At 42.7% G+C, this 21,030-nt stretch overlaps 1 protein-coding gene and 1 pseudogene across 1 annotated transcript in view; one reads left to right on the top strand and one right to left on the bottom strand.

The window, feature by feature from the left end:
- The window catches only part of Fry (furry homolog (Drosophila)), a 291,396-nt gene that overhangs the window by 193,922 nt on the left and 76,444 nt on the right, over nt 1–21,030 (top strand). Inside the window, exons 32-41 of the mRNA XM_013027318.1 lie at nt 496–752; nt 1,691–1,837; nt 3,906–4,074; nt 5,317–5,407; nt 8,286–8,368; nt 14,519–14,669; nt 15,600–15,703; nt 17,282–17,467; nt 19,357–19,555; nt 20,693–20,814. Of these exons, the coding sequence (XP_012882772.1) occupies nt 496–752; nt 1,691–1,837; nt 3,906–4,074; nt 5,317–5,407; nt 8,286–8,368; nt 14,519–14,669; nt 15,600–15,703; nt 17,282–17,467; nt 19,357–19,555; nt 20,693–20,814 (1,509 nt within the window). The remainder of the gene's footprint in view (nt 1–495; nt 753–1,690; nt 1,838–3,905; nt 4,075–5,316; nt 5,408–8,285; nt 8,369–14,518; nt 14,670–15,599; nt 15,704–17,281; nt 17,468–19,356; nt 19,556–20,692; nt 20,815–21,030) is intronic.
- Nucleotides 8,529–9,297, bottom strand: LOC105993928 (annotated as a pseudogene).

The raw sequence follows: 21,030 nt of genomic DNA on the forward strand, positions 1-21,030 counted from the left end.
ACCCTCTACTCCAGTCCCATCTGACCAGCCCTCTTGTAATCCTTGCTTCTACACATGGCTGCATGGTCCTCTGCTGGGACTGATTTCCTTCCCCCTCCTCCTGACTCTAGCCTTCCTAAAGATCTTATTGAAAATCTGCCTCTCATGGGTGGCCCTTACTGTATATCTGAGCCAGAATTAGTCACATGTTTTCATAGAATCTGAAACAATAGAGAGAGAGACTTAAGAAAGCCTTTTTATAAAAGTAAACTAATACCTGAGCCTGCTGGTGGCTCATGAATGTAATCCTAGCTACTCAGGAGGCTGAGATCTGAGGACCATTTGGAAATACAAATCCCATGAGCTTTTCTGACTGGGCTGGCTTCAAACCACAAACCTCCCATCTCAGCCTCCTGAGTAGCTAGGATTACCAGCATGAGCCACCATTGCCAGGATTGTTATTTTCTTTTGATCAAATAACAACCTATGACTCTCTGTCACTGCCATTCTCTTTAGAGGTGAGCCAGCGATTCCCCACCACACATCCAAATGGGCGTCAGATCATGCTCACCTACCTGCTACCCTGGCTACACAACATCGAACTGGTGGACAGCAGGCTCCTCCTCCCCGGCTCAAGCCCTAACAGCCCAGAGGATGAAGTGAAGGACCGGGAAGGAGAAGTAACCGCCTCTCATGGACTGAAGGGCAGTGGCTGGGGCTCTCCAGAAGCCACGTCACTGGTCCTGAATAACCTCATGTACATGACAGCCAAGGTAACCATGACAAGCACCGCTCCAAACACTGGGACGAAATCCATGTTGCAAACCCAGGGACAATGGTGTTTATCACAAAGTCACACAGATAGGCATAGATGATACGGATGGCTGCACAGCAGTGTGCAAATAGTAAATATGTGTGTGTGTTCGTACTAGAACTCAAACTCACAGCCTGTCTCTTAGCTTTCTCATTCACAGTTGGTCCTTTACCACTTGAGCCACAGCTCCACTTCTGGTATTTTGTTTCAATATTGGTAATAAGAGTTATATGGACTTTTCTGCCTGGGCTAGCTTTCTAACTGTGATCCTCAAATCTCAAACTCCTGAATAGCTTGGATTAGAGGTGTGGGCCACCAGCGCCCAGATTTGCTATTACTAAATCTTAACTTTGAAAAGGTTATGATGAGGGCTGAAGGTTGGTGTAAATAGTAGACAGCCTGCTAAGCAAATGTGAAGCCCCAGTAATGCACACACACACACACACATACACACACACACACACACACACACACACACACACACACACACGGTTATGGTAAGAGTGGGAAACGAAGCTCCATGGTTGAGTATTTACCTACTATACACAAAGCCCTGGGTTCAATCCCAGCCTTGCTTCAATCCCCAGCACCTCCAGGGGGGGATAAAATAATTTGATGAATGCAAACTTGATGCTATATGTATTTTATCACAATTGGAAAAATAGAAGATAATAAGCCTAACATTAAAAAAAACATGCATGGGTATTGATGTGCATGTCACCTTGTTATCCCCTGAAAAAAATGGCACATGTCTAATAAATGACCACATTATCCCCTTCTTGTAATTTGGAGATGGCCACAAGCTCCAAAAGTGCTCTCCCTCAGACAGCTTTTGCATCATTGCGCCCTTCATGTGTATCATGGGAGCCCAGTTTCATTTATGTTTGCTTGTTTTAGTATGGAGATGAAGTTCCTGGACCAGAAATGGAAAATGCGTGGAATGCATTAGCCAACAATGAGAAATGGAGCAACAACCTAAGGATCACCCTGCAGTTCCTGATCAGCCTGTGCGGGGTTAGCAGCGACACCGTCCTCCTGCCCTATGTGAGTGGCTCACACCTGTAATCCTTGCTACTCACACGCCTGGGATCTGAGGTTTGTGGTTCAAAGCCAGTTTGGGCAGGAAAGTCCATGAGAGTTATTTCCCATGAATCACCAGAAAACTGGAAGTGGTGCTGTGGCTGAGAGTGGTAGTCTTTAGCAAAAAAAAGCTCAGGGACAGTAGCCACATTCTGAGTTCAAGCCCCAGGACATTTTTGCATGCATGTATGCATACATACATACATACATATGTACAATAAAAATAAAAGGTTCCCTGTATCTGCAAGACAAAACTATGGATGCTTGTAACAACTTTTGTCTTCTTCCAATATACTGTGAAGTATAGGAACCTACTCAGATGGGGTGAGTAAACATTAGTGCCAATATATAAGAAATACCAGGGGAAATATCACATTATTGTTAATAAAAATGTATCTGAGCTGCGTGTTGGTGGTACATGACTGTAATTCTAGCTATTCAGGAGACTGAGATCTGGAGGATCACATTTAGAGACCAACCTAGGCAGAAAAATGACTCCATCACCAGTTAACCAGCAAAATACCAAGCTGGAGGTATAGATTAAGAAAACAAACTGAATGAGGGGAGAGGCCCTGAATTCAAACCCTTATACCAATGCCCCAAAAGTGTCTGGTTTACTTCTTGATGTTTTTAAAACAGCACAAAAAATACAGAGAATCCACCAAAAAGGTAGAAGGAGAGCTTTGGCTCAAGTGGTAGAGTGATAACCTGGAACACAAAAGCTAAGGGACAGGACCGACAATGTGGTATAGTGGTAGAGTGCTTGCCTAGCATGTATGACGCCCTGGGTTCAATTACTCAGTACCATATAAACAGAAAAAGCCAGAAGTAGTAGTGTGGCCCAAGTGGAAGTGTGCTAGCCTTGAGCAAAAGAAGCTCAGGGACAGTGCCCATGCCCTGAGTTCAAGCCTCAGGACCAGCACAAAAAAATATATAAAGGGGAGAACTAAGCAGAGACATTATATTTAAAGATATAAAATCATGAGAATAACAGCATTTTAAAGGTGCAAACTCACTCGGTATTTCTATGTGGCTGTTTTTGTGGGTGCTTTGAGCCACATAAGACCTTTCCCAACACACAGCTCATGTTGGACCATCAAGAACAATAATCCAATTATTTTTAATTTTTTGAATTTTGAAAATAAACTGGGTGCCAGTAGCTCATGCCTACAATCCTAGCTACTCAGCAGGCTGAGATCTGAGGATCAGGTTCAAACACCCTTGCAAGAAAGTTCATGAGGTTCTTATCTCCAGTTAACCACCAGAAAAGCTGGAAGTGGAGCTATGGCTCAAGTGCTAGAGCACCAGCCTTGAGTGAAAAAGTCAGGGACGGGCCCTGAGTCTAAGCCCTAGGACCAGCACAATGTTTTTCTTAAATAGCTATGTCTCATTTCTAATGGAGAAGAAGAAAGAAAGGCAGTAGGTTCCTTTTTAAACAAAAGCAGCTTGCAAGGTTTATCTCAGGGTTCTTATCAGTAAAATTCTTTCTGAAAACAAGCCATGTTTGTTGTTAATTTGTATTGTTATCATAAAGGTGATATACAGAGGGGTTGCCCTTACAGAAGCCAGGTAATGAGCACATTTCTTTTTTCTCTTGCTCTCTCCCACTTTTTCCCTCCCATTCTCGCCCATAAATTGCACCGTTCATTTTCAACATAGTGTACAATGAGTACCATTGTTGCATTTTCACCTTTTGTCCCTCCATTGTGTTTTTGTTTTTGTTTTTAGACAGTGTCTGGCTCTGTCCCTCAGGTTGAATTCAATCTTACAATCCTCCTACCTCAGCCCTGGAGTGCTGGGATTATAGGCATGATCCATCATGCCCAGCTAAGACCCATCCTTTCGTGACAGGCTTTTGGGTTAGTTGGAATAAATGTGCCTCAGGGGTAACTTTCTACAATTAAACCATTAGAAAAATGGGAAGACATGCCTGACCAGGATGACCCAGGAAGATGACATGTTTTCTAAAATCCGGGCTTCCAGCCCAGCAGGACAAGGCTCTGGAGAGTATCCCTGTTTGTTTTCTTCCCAGATTAAGAAGGTGGCGATATACTTGTGCCGTAACAACACCATTCAGACCATGGAGGAGCTTCTCTTCGAGCTGCAGCAGACAGAGCCAGTGAACCCCATCGTCCAGCACTGTGACAACCCGCCCTTCTACCGCTTCACCGCCAGCAGCAAGACCTCCGCAGCCGCTTCCGGTACAGAGTAGAACGCTGAAAACTATGTGTCTGTTGCTTTTTTCTTATCATTGTGGATCCATGCACTTAAAAGATGGCTTTGATAGCCCGGACAGGAAAGTCCATCAGACTCTTATCTCCAATTAACCACCAGAAAACAGCAAGTGGTTCTGTGGCTCACATGATAGAGGGCTCTCCTTGAGCTGAATAGCTCAGGGACAGCACCCAGGTCCAGAGTTCAAGCCCCACAACCAACAACAACAACAAAAAAGATGGCTTTGAGAGATGCTGCCTCAGACTCTTCTGACATTATTAGATTAATGGAATGACTTTGTAAGGATGACAAAGAATCAGTGAAAGAACCAAGAAACAAAAAAAGCAACAAAGTGTAGCTCCCATGCCATGGACTTCTTTTACTTTAGAAGGGAAGGAAGGAGGGGAGGGGAGGAGAATGGAGATGAGAGGAAGAGAGGAGGGGGGGAGGAAAAAGGAGGACAGGGAAGAGGAGGGGAGGGAAGAGGAAAGGGAAGGAAGGGAAGGAGATCAGAGAAGAAGGGAAAAAAGGAGGGATGGAGAGGAAGTACAGAAGAGGGAAGGAATGCTAAGAGATGAGGGAAGAAAAATAAGGGAGAGGAGGAGAGGAAGGAAGAGAGAAAGGGAGGGGAGAGGAATAGAGGAGAGTAAAGGAGAAGTGGGAAGAGGGAAAGAGGAAAAAGAAAGGGAGAAGAGAGAAAGGAAGGAATGTGATGAGGTAAAGCCAACAGTAAGACTGGCCACTAGTTGAAGTTCAAGTCTGTAATGGCTAGCTTCTCAGGAGGCTGAGATGAGGATCCTAATTTGATGCCAACCCAAGGCAGAAAAGTCAATTCAACTCTTATCTCTAGTGAACCAGCAAAAAGTTAGAAGTGGAGATGTGGCTCAAGCAGTAGAGTGTCAGCCTTGAACAGAAAAAGCTAATAAGCAAGAAAATGCTCAAAGCCTTTAGTTCACACACACAGAGAGAGAGAGAGAGAGAGAAAAGCGCGTAAGATGTTGTAGCTTCACCTTTTACAAGGGAGTTAAGGAATTTAGCCTGGCCATCACAGATGTCTAGAATTCTCCTGTTTCAGTGCTGTAGACTTGTAAGATTGTTTAGAATGTTTGAGATTGTACAGAAGATGTAAAGACTCTCAAACATGGGGCTTGACAGGAAATCCTCTCCTAAAACAACTTGAGGCTTGAGCTTGACCTCTCCCGTGCATTTTTCTCTAATCTGCTCCTCAGGGACGACCTCCAGCAGCAACACAGTGGTCGCTGGCCAGGACAGTTTCCCAGATGCCGAGGAGAGCAAGATTCTGAAAGAATCTGACGAAAGGTGGGTGTGAATGATTTTTAGCAGTTAGCCTCTACAAATGAGGAACAGATACAAGTTTATGGTATTTCCTACATTTCCCACACACACCAAAATCTTTCTTTATTCTTAGCAACACAGGCAGGCTTTCCCGCTGTGTCCTGTACATCACAGACTCACACATGTGATCCTAGCTACTCAGGAGGCTGAGATCTGAGGATCCTGATTCAAAGGCAGCCTGTGTAGACAAATCCAAGAGACTCTTATCTCCACGTAACCAGCAAAAAAGGCAGAAGTGAAAGATTGGCTGAAGTAATAAAGGACTGTCAAAGCCAGGAAGGAGAGCAAAGCTCTGAGTCCAACTTCCAGAATTAACATGGAAATATATATGCATGTGTACATATATAGTATCTATAAAATACACATATAGATTTACTCCTTTTTCTGCGATTGGCACAGACCATTTTGAATTAAAGGGAAATTGACATGTGAAATGTTTACATCTCATTACCGAATGATTTCTTAGAGTAATTGTCTTGATGTGGGATTAGCTTTTTCTTATGGTCCCTTTACATGGATCCCAAAAGGGAAAGGGAAGAATGGCCATCTGCTTTCTAGTTCCTGCCTCCTTGCCTCCAGTGCATGGGTAACCACAGATGTGATGGAGCTCTCCCCTCCTGCAAGTCTCCAGATGTGGAGTTCTTTCCTCAATCTGCTTTCCTCCCTTTCTGAATGTCTGAGCTTAGCGTGCACTGTTTATAACATTACTTTATCAGAAGAATATGATTAAGAAACATCTCCAGAGGGTAATGGGTATATTGCTTTTCTAATCTCAGAATCAGACCACTGTGTGGTCTGAGTTATAAGAAATTAAGCAGATGACCCAAATGTTCTATTATATGCATTCACAAAGTCATAACCCCAAATGATACGACACTGAGGAATATTTGAACTCACTGGGTATGCAGCAGTGTCTACAGCAGAAAAGTAGGCTTTCATAAACATCCAGGAAGTAACATAACCAAAGCCAGCCTTTGCCAGTGGCTCACACATGTCATCATAGCTACTCACACATGTCATCATAGCTACTCAGGAGGCTGAGATCTAAGAATCAGAATTTGAAGCCTGCTTGGACAGGAAAGTCCTTGAGACTCCAAGTAACCACCAAAAAAACAGAAGCAGAGTTGTGTCTAAATTTGTAGTGCAGTAGCCTTGAGCAAAAAAGCTAAGGAAGAAAACCCAGGTACAGCTTTAAGCACAGTCTCAGTCTCCCTCCTCCCCCCCCCCCCCCCCACACCATTATAGCTGATTACACTTCTGTAGTTCACTACTGATGTTGTATTATAAGGTCATAAGGGCAGGACAAGGTAGCATCAAAGAGGTACATGTCCAATACATTTTCCTGAAGCCTTACTTTTTCTACAAATCCTCATGAGGACAGCTACATCTGCATCTCCCAATAAGGTGCTGGCGTGTTAAACACTGGACAGAACACCCAACAAGAATGTAGAAGGACACGTCTATTTCAGCTTCTGTTTTCTCATATTTGTGTGTGTGTGTATATATGTATGTGTGTATCTGTCTGTCTGTGTCTGTGTTTGTGTATATCTGTGTGTTAGTACTGGGTCTTAAGCCTAGGACCTCAAGCTCTCAAGGATGGTACTCTACCCCTTTGAGCTTTACCTCCACTTCTGGCTTTTTTCTGATTAATTGAAAAGAAGAGTTTATAAGAATTGTCTGCTCTGGCTGGCTTTGAACCATGATCTTTATATCTCAGCCTTCCTGAATAGCTAGGATTATAAGCATTAGCCACTGGCACCTGGGAAGGTTTCTGATCATTTTAGTTCTTTGACGTGGCTACATACATTAAGTGGATTGATTATATAAAATATTTTATATAAAATAAATACTTGTATACTGTACATGGGATAGCTCAATGGTAGGATGGATGCTGGGCATATGTGAGGCCCTGGATTCCATCCCTAGCACCACAAAAATAAAAATAAACAAGCACATATCTCCTGAACCACACCCTTTTGCCCTACGGTGCAGGTCTTGGGCGACTAACATGTTATCACTGGTCAAGTTCTTTAATCTTCCTCAGCCTTGAGTAAAATAATATTTAACTCAAACTTTAGGAGGTGAAATGGAATGATGCAGGAGGATTTATTATACCATATGCCACAAGAGAGACAAACACTTCAATCATGTGATTTATTCTGTTACGCTCCACCTAGTGGCTTCTCCTGAAAGTTCTCAATTTTAAGTTAATTTTAATTTAACCACAAACTGGACATAGTCTAAGATATGTTATAAAATTATCTTGAGTCAGGCACTGGTAGTTTGTTCCTAGAAGATGTGAGGACTGTGGTTCAAAGCCAACCTGGCCAAGAAAGTCCTTGAGACTGTTATCTCCAATTAATCAGCAGAAAGCAGCAAGTAGAGCTGTGGCTCAAGTGGTAAGACACCAACCTTGAGTGAAAAAGTCAAATGAGAGCACAAGGTTTTGAGTTCAAGATATATTACACACACACACACACACAAACTTATTTTGTCCATTTCCAACTCTATCCATTATTTGTTCATTCAGCAAATGTTTATTGACCATGTACCATGTTCTGTGAATAAGAGAATACTATGATTGAGCATCATGCATATTTTCTTTCCAAAGCAAATGTTCTAATTTTCTAGTTCAATTAAAGGATGTTAGCCTTAATATTACTGTCTTTTCAAGGTTTATCCTTTTGCCAGTGTGGGGGATAATTGTTACAATACTCTTTCAAGAAAGCATCACCCTTTGAACTAGCTGCCAAACAATCACCCACTAACAGTACTGCCTGTGAGCAGCAGTGTGTATACCTCCACATTCCTGTTGTGTGACTGTTGTTTCTCGTGTTTGAAGGTTTAGCAATGTCATCCGAGCACACACACGCCTTGAGTCACGATACAGCAACAGCTCAGGAGGATCATACGATGAGGACAAAAGTAAGTAGCAACAGGTTCTGGGCTTTCAGAGGGAATGCATGTGCATGGAGAAGGAGAAACACATTATTTTGATTCTTAGTCTGATTGCTACAAAGGGTATACAAATCAAATCATTAAGTCATTATTCACCTCTGAAGTGCACATGGCATCTCTGTTTTTGACAATTAAGGTCTTATTCATTTGTTATTTATAGATTCTTATTTTTGACTGGACTCAGACTTAGAAGTAGAAGCTCTTGGAGAGGACAGCCTTCATCTCTTGGCAATCTGTTCCTGCCGTTTTTCTTTGGCTTCCTTCATTATCTTAGCCAAAAGCTTAGCATATTCTGCAGCTTCCTCCTTGTTTTTCTTAGTACGTTGTTTCTTCAGAGCAATAAAGCGGGGTTTGTGTTGCAGGACACATGGAATCACAAGATGCTGAACCTTGGGTGCGTTGGTCATGGGTTTTTTACCTTCTTCATTCAAGGATTTTCACACAACATATTGGCAGACATCATCTTCTTTAGAGAGCTTACAGATTCTGCTAGCCCATTTGGGTCCAGATGGTGGGGTACAGTGTTATCTGTCAGTCCAGGAATATATTTTTCTCCTTTTTTTTTTACAATAACCAAGTTGAGAACACTCAGATTGGCATCCACAATGCAGCCCCCAACAGATTCAAGTTTTTCCTTTGTCCCTTGCTCAGTAGCAAGTGAACTCGGCCATAAGTCAAAACACCTCCTTCATGGGAAAACCTTGTTCGTCGTTCCCACCACTGATTCGGACCACATAACCCTTCCATTCTTCACCCTGAGCATCAGAGGCAACTTCTGTGGCCATAGGCTTCTCATAGAAAGTACAGAGTTTGCGTTCATCATCCACTTCAATGAGTTTCTGACAGCCAGAGGCTGGGAAGGAGATGTTCAGCTTCATGTTGAAGCAGCTGCTCATGTGGGAGGCACCACAGGGGGGAAAAATAAGACAACACATGGCATCTTAAGTGTAAAAAAAAGAAAAAGCATCAGTCACAGGTGGTTCATAACTATAATCCTAGTTATTCAGGAGGCCAAAGCCAGGATTCAAAGCCAGCGACAGAAAAAGTTCATGAGATTCCATCTCCAAGTTATCCAGCACAAAGGAAGGCTAGAAGCTTGGTTCAAGTGGTAGAGCACCAGCTGTGCACAAGAGAGCCTAGAGAGAAAAGGAGTCCTTGAGTTCAAGCCCCGGTACTGACAATTAATAAATAAGCAAACCAAAGAGTGCAAATCAAAAGTTAACTGTTATATAATCTCATATTTTATATTTGTGGCACTTTCTATGGTGATTCAGAGTTGGGGAAAGATGAATAAGAAATTGTCCCACTGAAAAAAAAAATCACTGCAGTTCAACTCTCAACTTTTAGCCATGCCCCAAACCCCCTTTATTGATTTTGTGTAAAAATCTAGACAACTGTCAATATAGAGCCTGGGTAGAGGGCTAATTGGTCACAAGTTACAGAAATTCTGGAACTAAAGAACACTCCCAGTATGCTAATGAAACCAGTAAACTATCTGGTGGGATTTATTTCGGTAAAAACTGTTAAGTATGAATATATTTTGAGTTGGAGTCATTTTGTATGTTAGTGTGCAAGGTCTCTACGGTTGCCTTTTAAGTATTTTTGTGTATTCAGAGCCTTGAATTCAAGCTTGTTTCTCTTGCTTATGGCTGGTGCTCTACCACTTGAGTCATGCCTCCAGTCTAGCATTTTACTGTTTAACTGGAGATGGAGTCTCACAGGTTTTTCTTCAAACTGCAATCCTCCAGCTTACAGCCTCGTGAGTATTTAGGATTATAGGTGTGAGCCACTGGTAACCAGTTTCAATTGTCCTGTTTTTATGGAAAGTTTGCTGTGTCAGATCAGAGCAGAGTTCTTCCTGTGACACCACATTTTAGATGCCCTACTCTCCCTCCTAATGGCCTTCTTGGTTCTCTGAAATTCTTATAGAAGGAATGCTTAAATATCCATATATGATTGTCATTCTCATAGGTTCCATTTCTCCTGTCCCTAAAAAATTGTGCTAGGACTGTATGACTCAAGTGGTAGAGGGGCTGCCAAATAAGTTCAGACTCCAGTGCTGCCAAAAAAATAAAAGCAAAATTGTGTACTGGAACTTATCAATGGGAAGTAAAAATCCATGTGTATTTCTCTCTTTTCTTTGCCAAAAACTGAAGAAAGGACCACATTTTACAGATGAATGACAGGTTGCACTTGAGAAATAGAAAGTTGTTGGTTCCAAAGAAATCTGGTTTCTATGGCATTAGTTACCCAAAATGTAGGGACATGAAAATTGAATTGTGAAGGTGTTAAACTGCCTAGCACTGATTTCCCCCAGGAAGTCTGGTGTGGTGTGACAATGTCTGCCAGGCTGTGGTGGTGATGATGACACAGAGGAAAACTGCTGTTCTTTGGCCAGTTGCTTCCTTAAAGTGTACCTTGGTGTTCTGCATACAGGACATAAACTTGAGTAGAAATACCATATTTGGAAATGCCAAACATTTTGAAAAAACATCTTTAGTCGGGTATGGTGGCTCAAGCCTGTAATCTTGGCTACTTGAGAGGGGAACATGGGAGAATCACAGTTCCAGGCCAGCTCAGGAGAAAAAAAAAGTTCTTAGGACTCCACGTTAACCAATGAATGGTGGGGTTCAGTAGCACACCCCCTCATCCCAGCTACAGGGGAAGCACAAGTAGGAACACTGCAGTCCAGGCCAGCCCTGAGAAGAGAGGGTCTGAAAAGGGGAATCGATTTTTTATATATTTATGCATTTGGTGACGGGACTTTTAAAGGTTTGAATTTATTAGGACATAAACTAAACAGTGCTCTAGGGAACAGTTGATTGCAATCTAAGAAAAGTTAACCCTTGGGAATTACAAGAAGCTAAATAGTGCAACTAAAACATTTGTTAGTTTTGTGTTTTGAAAGCAGTTTTATGTATAAATTATCTTTTTTTTTAATTGCTGGTCCTGGGGCTTGAACTCTGGTCCTGGGCACTGTCCCTAAGCTCCTTTTGCTCAAGTCCAGCACTCTACCACTTGAGCTACAGCACCACTTAGAGCTTTTTCTGTGATTAACTGGAAATTAGAGTCTCATGGATTTTCTTGCCCGGGCTGGCTTCAAACTGCTATCCTCAGATCTTAGCCTCCTAAGTAGCTAGGATTACAGGCATGAGCCCAGCTCAAATATTTATACTTAACTAAATGTAAGGTATGAATTATTGCATATTTAACTATTCTTGCCCTGCCTAAAAAAATAAATAAGTGGCAAGGAGCTGAAGGTGGCAGGCTCAAATGGTACCTGCCTAGTAAGCATAAGGCCTTGAGTTCAACACCTCAAAAAACAAAGTAACCTTTAGAGTCCTCTGGCATTGAAGCCTCAAATTCTTTAATTTGTGAAAACAGAGAACTTCAGAAGATAATTACAAGAAAATGATGCATTAATTATGTCATTATAGAAGACCTTCTTACTGACTAGGAACAAAAAAAAATAATGTAATAGAAGTATCTGTGTTAGGCACAGGTGGCTCATATCTATAACTCATATCTACTTAGGAAACTGAGACCTGGAGGACTGAGTTTTGAGGCCAGCCCAGGCAGACAAAGCCTCAAGATTCTTTTTTTCTTTTTTTTTGGCCAGTCATGGGTCTTGAACTCTGGGCCTGGGCGCTGTTCCTCAGCTCTTCAGCTCAAGGCTAGCACTCTACCACTTGAGCCACAGCACCACTTCTGGCTTTTGTCTGCTTATGTGGTGCTGAGGAATCGAACCCAGGGCCTCATGCATGCAAGGCAAGCACTCTACCACTGAGCCACCTTCCCAGCCCTCAAGATTCTTATCTACAGTTAACTAGCAAAAATCCAGAAGTAGTGGGAGCATGGCTCAAGTGGGGAAGCACCAGCTGTGAGCAAAAAAGTCAACCGAAAATGCAAGGCTCTGAGTTCAAGCCTCAGTACCAGCACACACATAAAAAATACTGAGGTTGGGAATGTGACATAGTAGAGTACTTCCCTAGCATGCATGAAGCCCTGGGTTCAATTCCTCAGTACCACATCAGAAAAAGTCAGAAGTCGCATTGTGGCTAGAGTGGTAGAGTGCTTGCCTTGAGCAAAAGAAGCTCAGGGATAGTGCCCAGGCCCTGAGTTAAAACCTCAGGACTGGCAAAAAAAATGTTGGACTGGAGGCATGGACCATGTGGGTCATCTGTGAGCCAGCAAGCTGAGTGAGAGTTAAGAGTAGATTGCTTCATTCCTGGATTTCTGGGGGGATCTTCAGAGGGAGAAAGGATCAAGAAGGTGTCAGAAGAGATCTATCAACCCAGTGCTTCATAATCTGGATTTATCCAAAAGGATGGAGTATGTGTAGCCTCAAAACTGTATTTTACAAATACACATTATAGACTCTCTCCTGGGAGGACAAGCAAAGTAAGTTAGACCTACGTCTATGAAATAGCGTTCTACCAATAGTATGTAAGCTTTTCTTCAGAACTATTTTAGATATCTAGATTATTTTCCAAGGCCTTGAGCTAATATGGATGACTTTTAAGGATATGTCTAGTTAAGCTGGGTATCAGCTGAATGGTAAGTGCAGAAAACCAACTTTACACTATCATAATCTTTCTCAGCATATTTTTGCTGACTGCATATATATCCTAAGGACATCACTAAAACCCAGACATAAGAATCTCACTTTTAAAAAATTCTTTCGTATTCTACCCTCTCCTTTTTCCCCTCTCTCTTCTTCCTTTTCAAGTCTTATTAAAGAGTAGCTAGTTCCTTTAAAATGGATCCAGTGGATCCACTGCAGAGACTAGAGAAAAGAAAGGGATGTAACTAAAGGAGTGATTCTAGAGCACAGAGTGTGGGCAGGCTCAAAGGTGGAAGCAAGGTGACAGGAAGGAGCTATTGAGAGAGGAGGGAGTCTTACTGACGGGGATAGGGACAAGTACCAGATGCCGGATTTATTGTGGAGGTAGAACACTGAATCTGTTAATAATAATTAGTCTCAGTTTCCCCTCAATAAAACAGGCAAGTCAGGTGCTGGTGATTTATGCCTGTGATCCTGGCTACTCAGGAGGCTGAGATCTGAGGATTGCAGTTCAAAACCAACACAGAGGAAACCACCAGAAAACCAGAAGTGGCACTGTGGCTCAAAGTGGTAGAGTGCTAGTCTTGAGCAAAAGAGCACGCAGACAGCACCCACACCCTGAGTTCAAGCCTTACAACAGACAAAAAAAGAAAAAAAAAAGATTAGTTTTTTGCTGGAAATGTGGCTTAGTGCCTAGTATGCATGAAGCCCTGGGTTCGATTCCTCAGCACCACACAAACAGAAAAGGCTGGAAGTGGCACTATGCTCAAGTGGTAGAGCACTAGCCTTGAGCACGGAGCGGCTCAGGGATAGAGCTCAGGCAGACAAAGGCAATTTTGAACTCTTTATGGGTAAAGTGCATAGAACAGTGCCTGTCTGACAGAGTACTCAGTCCCTAATGTCATTACGTTTTGTTTCATTTTGTTTTTTTTTTAGTTTTTGTGCTGGTGCTGGGGTTTAAACAGTACCTTGCACTCTCATTTGGCCTTTTCTCTCAAGGCTACAGCTCTATTTCTTGAGCTATTCCAACACTTCTGGCTTTTTTTGCTGGTTAATTACAGATAAGAGTCTCATGGACTTTTTCTGCCTGGTGTAACTTAGAACTGTGATCCTCAGATCTCAGCCTCCTGAGTAGCTAGGATTACAGGCATGAGCCACTGGTGCCCAGCTATTACTGTAGTTTTCTCATGAGAGTTGTTGGCTGTGGAATGTGAGGGGGGTGACGCAAGCTCTTGCCCGGAACAAACTGTAAATACAGAACTGCATTTTACTATCGGAAGGGGAACCCACATGATTTCATATTTCACATGACTTTAACATTCAACTTGTATTGCCGTCTAGAAGGTAACCATTCATTTTCAAACAACTAATCAAGTAACTATCTAATGATTCTGACTTATTTGATCCTGTCATTCATATGCACCAAATCGGGTGATTAGAAAGTTATTTTAACAAGCCTGCATTTGTAAGATCCTTCCTAAAAACACGACGTAGAGAAAACACACGTCTTCTCTCCCAGGAAATAAAGCACACTTGTCTTTCTGGCCCTACAGATGATCCAATCTCTCCCTATACTGGCTGGTTATTGACTATCACAGAGACCAAACAACCACAGCCCTTACCCATGCCATGCACTGGAGGGTGCTGGGCCCCATTGGTTGACTATCTCCCAGAAACCATCACTCCACGGGGGCCACTGCACAGGTGAGCAGCATGTTTGAGTGAAAAGAGACAACCACGTAGCTTCGACAAGACCTCTCTCCCTATGAGAAGAGAGAAACATATAGAGGTCCCACCAAATTAGATGAGAGAGAGAGTGTGTGTGTGTGTGTGTGCGTGCCTGCCTGCCTGCCTGCCTGCCTGCCTGCCTGCCTGCCTGCCAGTACTAAGGCTTAAACCCAGGGCCTCATGTTCTCACTTGGTTTTATTTCTCAAGGTTGACACCCTACCACTTGAGCCACAGCTTCACTTCCAGCTTTTTGCTGGTTAAATGGAGATAAAGGGTCTAAAAGACTTTTCTGCCCGCCTTCAGGCTGGCTTCAAATCACAATCCTCAGATCTTTGCTGCCTGAGTAGCTAGAATTGCAGGCATGAGCCACCAGCTCCTAGCACATTAGCAAAATTCGGTTAAATATCAATCTTTATGCTAAGCTGCCTGTAGCCCTTTGAATGTCTCCTTGGCGTGACCTTGATTAAGGTGTGTATTCTTTTTGTTGGTGGTGGTGGTGGTCATGGGGATTGAACTTTGGGCCTGAGCACTGTCCCTCAGCTCTTTAGTTCAAGGCTAGTGCTCTACCACTTGAGCTACAGCACCACTTCTAAGGTGTGTAGTCTATAACAAACTTTAGACAGTGCACCAATATTCAAGAGGAACTTGTCTTCAATTCCTCCTCATGCTTTAGCTCCTATTGTTTTGTGACTAGCACACTGTGATGAAATGAGCTAAACAGATGTTTTCCTCTTGTGATGGGACTCAGAACTTTGAAACAAGTTAACTCTGTTTCTTTGGAATAAAAGTTTGACCATAATTCCTCACCAAGCCTTAATAGTTGCCATTCACAATGACTTCATGATCGATTGGTATTTTTCTGCCCTCTTCAGAAGTTGCGTTAATTCTGTCATGTTGCTCACTAGGTGCAACATCGCTGTGATTTTTATGACGGAGATGGTGGTGGATCACAGTGTGAGAGAAGATTGGGCTCTTCATCTTCCATTACTACTTCATGCTGTCTTCTTAGGTAAGACTGGGTCTGCTCAGTTGGAGTCCCTGGGTCTGCTCATTGAGAGTCTGTTTCAGATTGACATTAATGTTTTTCATTTCAGAAAGTCTCTTCCATTTTTCCATGGCTCTTTGGGACATCCACTAAATCAGACATCTGCTGTCCAGTCATTGTTTGAAAATGTCATATTTCCACACTATAAATGCAACATCACATCCTAATATCTTTTTATAAAGCCATCCAATGTAAGTTGAGGTTTGAGTCTTTTGCTGAGGAAATACATTGAAAGCCATGTAGTGAGCCAACCAGTACAATCACTGGACAGATGCAAGGAGAGAAATAACATGGAACATGCCAAGCACTGAGCTTCAACTGCCCAAGTTGTAGAGGATAAAATATTGGAAGAAGAACCCAGACAAAAGATCAGTTAGAGGTATAAAGAAAAAGTTTTCAAAGCAAGCCTGATGATGCATTCTGCAATCCCAGAGCACTTGTAAGACTCAGGCAAGAGAATCATGAGTCTGAGTCCATCCTAGGATACATAGTAAGACCATGTCTCAAAATAAATTTGCCTCCTTTGGAGGCACCATACTTCTTCTGGGGATGAGATGCATGCACACGACACTACATCCTGCTCTGGGCTGGGCCCTCCAGGAAACTCTTCCAGTGATTCTTTTTTTTTTTTTAATTGGCTGTGGGTCTTCAACTTTGGGCCTGGGTGCTGTCCCTCAGCTCTTCAGCTCAAGGTGAGCACTCTACCACTTGAGCCACAGCACTACTTCCGTTTTTCTGGTGGTTTATTGGAGATAAAGAGTCTCAGGGACTTTGCTGCCCAGGCTGGCTTTGAACCGCGATCCTCAGATCTCAGCCTCCTGAGTAGCTAGGATTACAGGTGTGAGCCACCAGTGCCTGGCTTTCCAGTGATTATCTATGGCCCTTCTTCCTAACATAGCCACAGATTACAGTTCATTTGTCCTTATGTAGCCACAGTTTAGTCCATAGATCAGCTCTGAGACACCCATCCTTCTTCCGGGCATGCCAGCAAAGGAAGGCAGCCGCATTTGTTAGTGAATAACTTTACCATATCTTCTCTGAATAACTTCACAGTCTTTGTAAAGAATGCAGAGCTTATTTAACACACAAACACCAACAAGACAATGCACAGAAATAAATTCATATGGACAGGTGATGCTCTTCAATATGTGTGCCTGAACAAATTTGCCTTTAATGTTATATTGTAAATATTGTTAGAAATTTTAAAAAAAGCCCGAGGATCCTTCAGTACCAAGGAGATCCAGGGAAGAGACGCTTCTCAGGAAGGATGAATATGAATGACCAATCAGATGCTTCCAGGTCAGAGAGGTCAAGAATGGTCCATCCATCAACATTTCATGGGAACTTTTTATTTCAAAAGTAAAGCATTTTATTTTTCCTGAGCCCAGGGTCCCATATGCTGGTTTTCCAAACAATTACAAAGAAACACCAAACATTCTTTCAGCCTGTTCCTGCTGAGTATTTTGGAATCTTTACTATCCCTGGAATCTAAAGGCATTTCACATATGTTTATACTAAAAAGATTCCACTGTTTTGTTCCAGGTTTGGACCATTACCGGCCTGAAGTCTTTGAACACAGCAAAAAATTGCTTCTTCATCTCCTGATAGCCCTTTCTTGTAACAGCAATTTCCATGCCATTGCCTCTGTGCTCCTCCAGACCCGAGAGATGGGTGAGGCCAAGACATTAACCATCCAGCCAGCCTACCAGCCGGAATACCTATATACAGGTAACAGGAGAAGGAATGGCAGGCAGGCAGCCTGGTCACAGGTGGGAAGGTAACAGAAGTGACCATGGAGGCCAAAGTAACTCCCTTCACTCTATTGCTTTCAACTTTCCACATAATTGAATGAATAAAAGCATAAGAGATAGGAACTGTCTTACTTGATGTGAATTTGCTTCTTGAAAAGCCACCTTCAGGCTGGGGAATGTGGCTTAGTGATAGAGTGCTTACCTCGCATGCATGAAGCCCTGGGTTTGATTCCTCAGTACCACATAAACAGAAAAAGCCTGAAATGGTGCTGTAGCTCAAGTAGTAGAGTGCTAGCTTTGAACAAAAGCAGCTCAGGGAAAGTGCCTAGGCCCTGAGTTCAAGCCCCAGGACTGGCCAAAATAAAAGCCACGTTCATTTATTTATTTATCTATTTATCACTTATTTATTTATCTATTTATTCATTTATTGTGCTGGGACTGAGATTGGAATTCAGGGCCCCATACTCTCACTTGGCTTTTTCCTAAAGACTGGTGCTCTACCACAGCTATTCCACTTGCAGATCTTTGCTAGTTCATTGGAGATAAGAGTCTCATGGACTTTTCTGCCCAAGCTGGCTTCAAATCTCAATCCTCAAATCTTAGCCTCTGGCAGTAGCTAGGATTACATGTGTGAGCCACCAGCGCCTGACATTCCTGACTACTTTTACATGTACTTTCATCATTATATCATTATTATAATTATGACTGCTGCTCTTATTGATGAGACTCCTGTCGGTGCCTTGAAATTGATATCATTCCATTGGTCAAGAGCATCAGTCTAGAATACTGAAGGGTGAAGAGAAGGCAGGCTGGTGGTTGGTCCCCCAGTGAAGAATAGGCCACAGCTAGGGTGCCCAGCTTCTGGGTTTCATGAAAGTGTTTTCACTTCACAGAATAGTTGAATCTATTCCAGAAGGTACTATTTAATGAGAGCCTATTAAAAACCATTGGTGTTTAAGGGAAGTCTATTAGAAACCATTTCCCTTTTAAGAGCAGGGAAGAAAGCATTGGCTGAGCTAGAGAAATTACTCTGGTAGGTCAAGCTATATAAGGTGGCCATGAGATTTTTTTCTTCACTGGGGATTTTTCACGGGTAGAGCTACTCATGAAGACTTCCCCCAAAGGATCGGTCAGTGGTTGCCATTTAGAACAATAGTGTTTGACATTTTCTTTCTTTTCTTTGTGGTACTGGGATTTGAACTCAGGACTTTGTGCTTGCTGGGCTTGCTTGAGCCCACTTTCCAACACTAGAAAAATAATATTTGAAATATCTTACAATGGTGATGAAGTTTACCATCTCCTAGAGTTTTATGTAAAAACTCTATACATGTTATACATTATGGCAGTGGGTCTGACTGCATTTCGCATGTCACTGGTACTTCATTCCTTTAAAAGGGAATGGACCTGCCATTCAACTCAGGTTGCCTGTCTTGCCTTCTAACAGAAAACAAATATGAAGTCATAATTAACTCTGCGGTATAAAGTCTACTGATTTCCATTTTTAAGCTCTATATTTTGAGCCAAGCTACACAATTGAAAACAACCCCTCTGTGGCCTCTGAGAGACACCCAATGTTCTTTTCAATAGATGCTAATTCAAAGACTATTAAAAGTTCTAGTTCAAACTCTCCAGGACAAGGATGTATTCCAGCAAGTATATGGTTAATTGGAGATGAGTCTCAGATTTGTCTCCCTCTGGCTGACTACGAACTACAATGCTCATACCTCAGCCTCCTGAATAGCTAGAATTATAGGCCTGAGCCATTGACATCCAGCTTCTCCTCAAATTTAAGTGTGATCACATTTCTGTTATGTTCTCCTCAGGTCTCTTCTTCTACATCCCTCCTTCTCTTTCTCATCCCACTAGGTGGCTTTGACTTCCTGAGAGAGGACCAGTCATCACCAGTGCCTGACTCGGGGCTGAGCTCCAGCTCCACCTCCTCCAGCATCAGTCTGGGCGGCAGCAGTGGGAACCTCCCACAGATGACCCAAGAGGCCGAAGACACTGATGCAGCTGCAGAAACGGATGAGAAGGCAAACAAGCTCATTGAGTTTCTGACCACCAGGTAACGCGTGTCAGGAGTCAGCAGTGCTGTTTTCAGGACATTCTTCTGGAAAAAGTTCCAACACTTTAAAACACAAAGAAAAGTGATCCTAGAGTTCTAACCAACTCCTCTGTCCTCTCTTACCTTGGATCTGCTGAACTCTGTATAAAAGAACTGGAAAATGGTTGTCTTGGGCCCCACCTGTTGACAGTAAGGTTGATAGGCAACAGATATGCAGGGAGCATTTGGCTAAAATGATATAGCAGATGGAGACGAGATGGCAGCACCCTGCCATGAGTATGACTTTAAAATCATCTCTTAGAGGTGCAGATCTGATTGCTCTTGCCCAAGAACTTTGCTCTGAGAACCAACAATACTAGCCACAGTCAACCCAGGAGCGGCTGCTAGCAAAGCACTGGTTGCTCCCATGCTCCCATGAGTCCTTTGGGATCAGGAGTCAGAAACCAGAAACCATGGCCAGCATGATAGAGAAAGCATCAAACTAAGCACAGGTCAGCATCAAGGAAAACTGCTAGGGAGCCTGTCCTTTTGGATCTTCCAGTTCTTCAAGTTTACTGTTAGGCTTTAGAATGTTTAGCACCCTGGGGTCCAGTAAAGGCAGGTGGTCAGGAAATATGCTCTCCTTTCTCAGGTTTGTGTGTGTGTATGAGTGTGTGAGTGTGTGAGGGAGTGAGGGTGATGAGGGTAAATGGATCCTGAGGCTTGAACTCAGGGCCTGGGCGATGTCCCTGAGCTTTTGTTGTTGTTGTTGTTGTTGTTATTGTTGTTGTTGTTGTTGTAGAAACCATAATATACTTCTGAGTCAGAACTTCATGTTATGGATTTTAAAATACAGAATGAGTCAGGTACCAGTGGCTCAAGCCTGTGATCCAAGCTACTCAAGAAGCTGAGATCTAAGGATGGTAGTTCAAGTCAGCCCAAGCAGGATAACTACTCAAAAAGAAAAACCAGAAGTGGATCTGTAGCTCAAGTGGTAAAGCACTAGCCTTGAGGAAAAAAAAAAGCTCAGGGACAGTGTCCAGGTTCTGAGTTTAAGCCCCAACACTAGCACACATATGCACATGAACACACCCACAAATACAGAATGGCAATTAGAGTTTTGACATTTTATGTGTGTGTGCATGTGTTTTTTTTAAGGGCATTTGGCCCACTTTGGTGCCATGAAGACATCACACCCAAGAATCAAAATTCCAAGAGTGCTGAACAGCTGACTAATTTTCTACGTCACGTCGTATCTGTATTTAAAGATTCCAAATCAGGTATTTTATTCTGTTTGCCCCAATCCCTCCTTTATTGTTTTTGTGTTATGGAATTTCCTCTATCAGTGAGGACACCACCTGCAACCTGGTCATAAACTCATTCATGGGCGAGTTTCCAGATGCTGCCTGTGTACCACTGAATCATAGTTGAGTGCATGAATGGCCAGGACATCACTACTTGTATTATGGTCTGTTAAGTACTTTTCTCACCCTGGT

Source organism: Dipodomys ordii, unplaced genomic scaffold, assembly GCF_000151885.1.
Source record: "Dipodomys ordii isolate 6190 unplaced genomic scaffold, Dord_2.0 Scaffold102, whole genome shotgun sequence".
NCBI lineage: Eukaryota > Metazoa > Chordata > Mammalia > Rodentia > Heteromyidae > Dipodomys > Dipodomys ordii.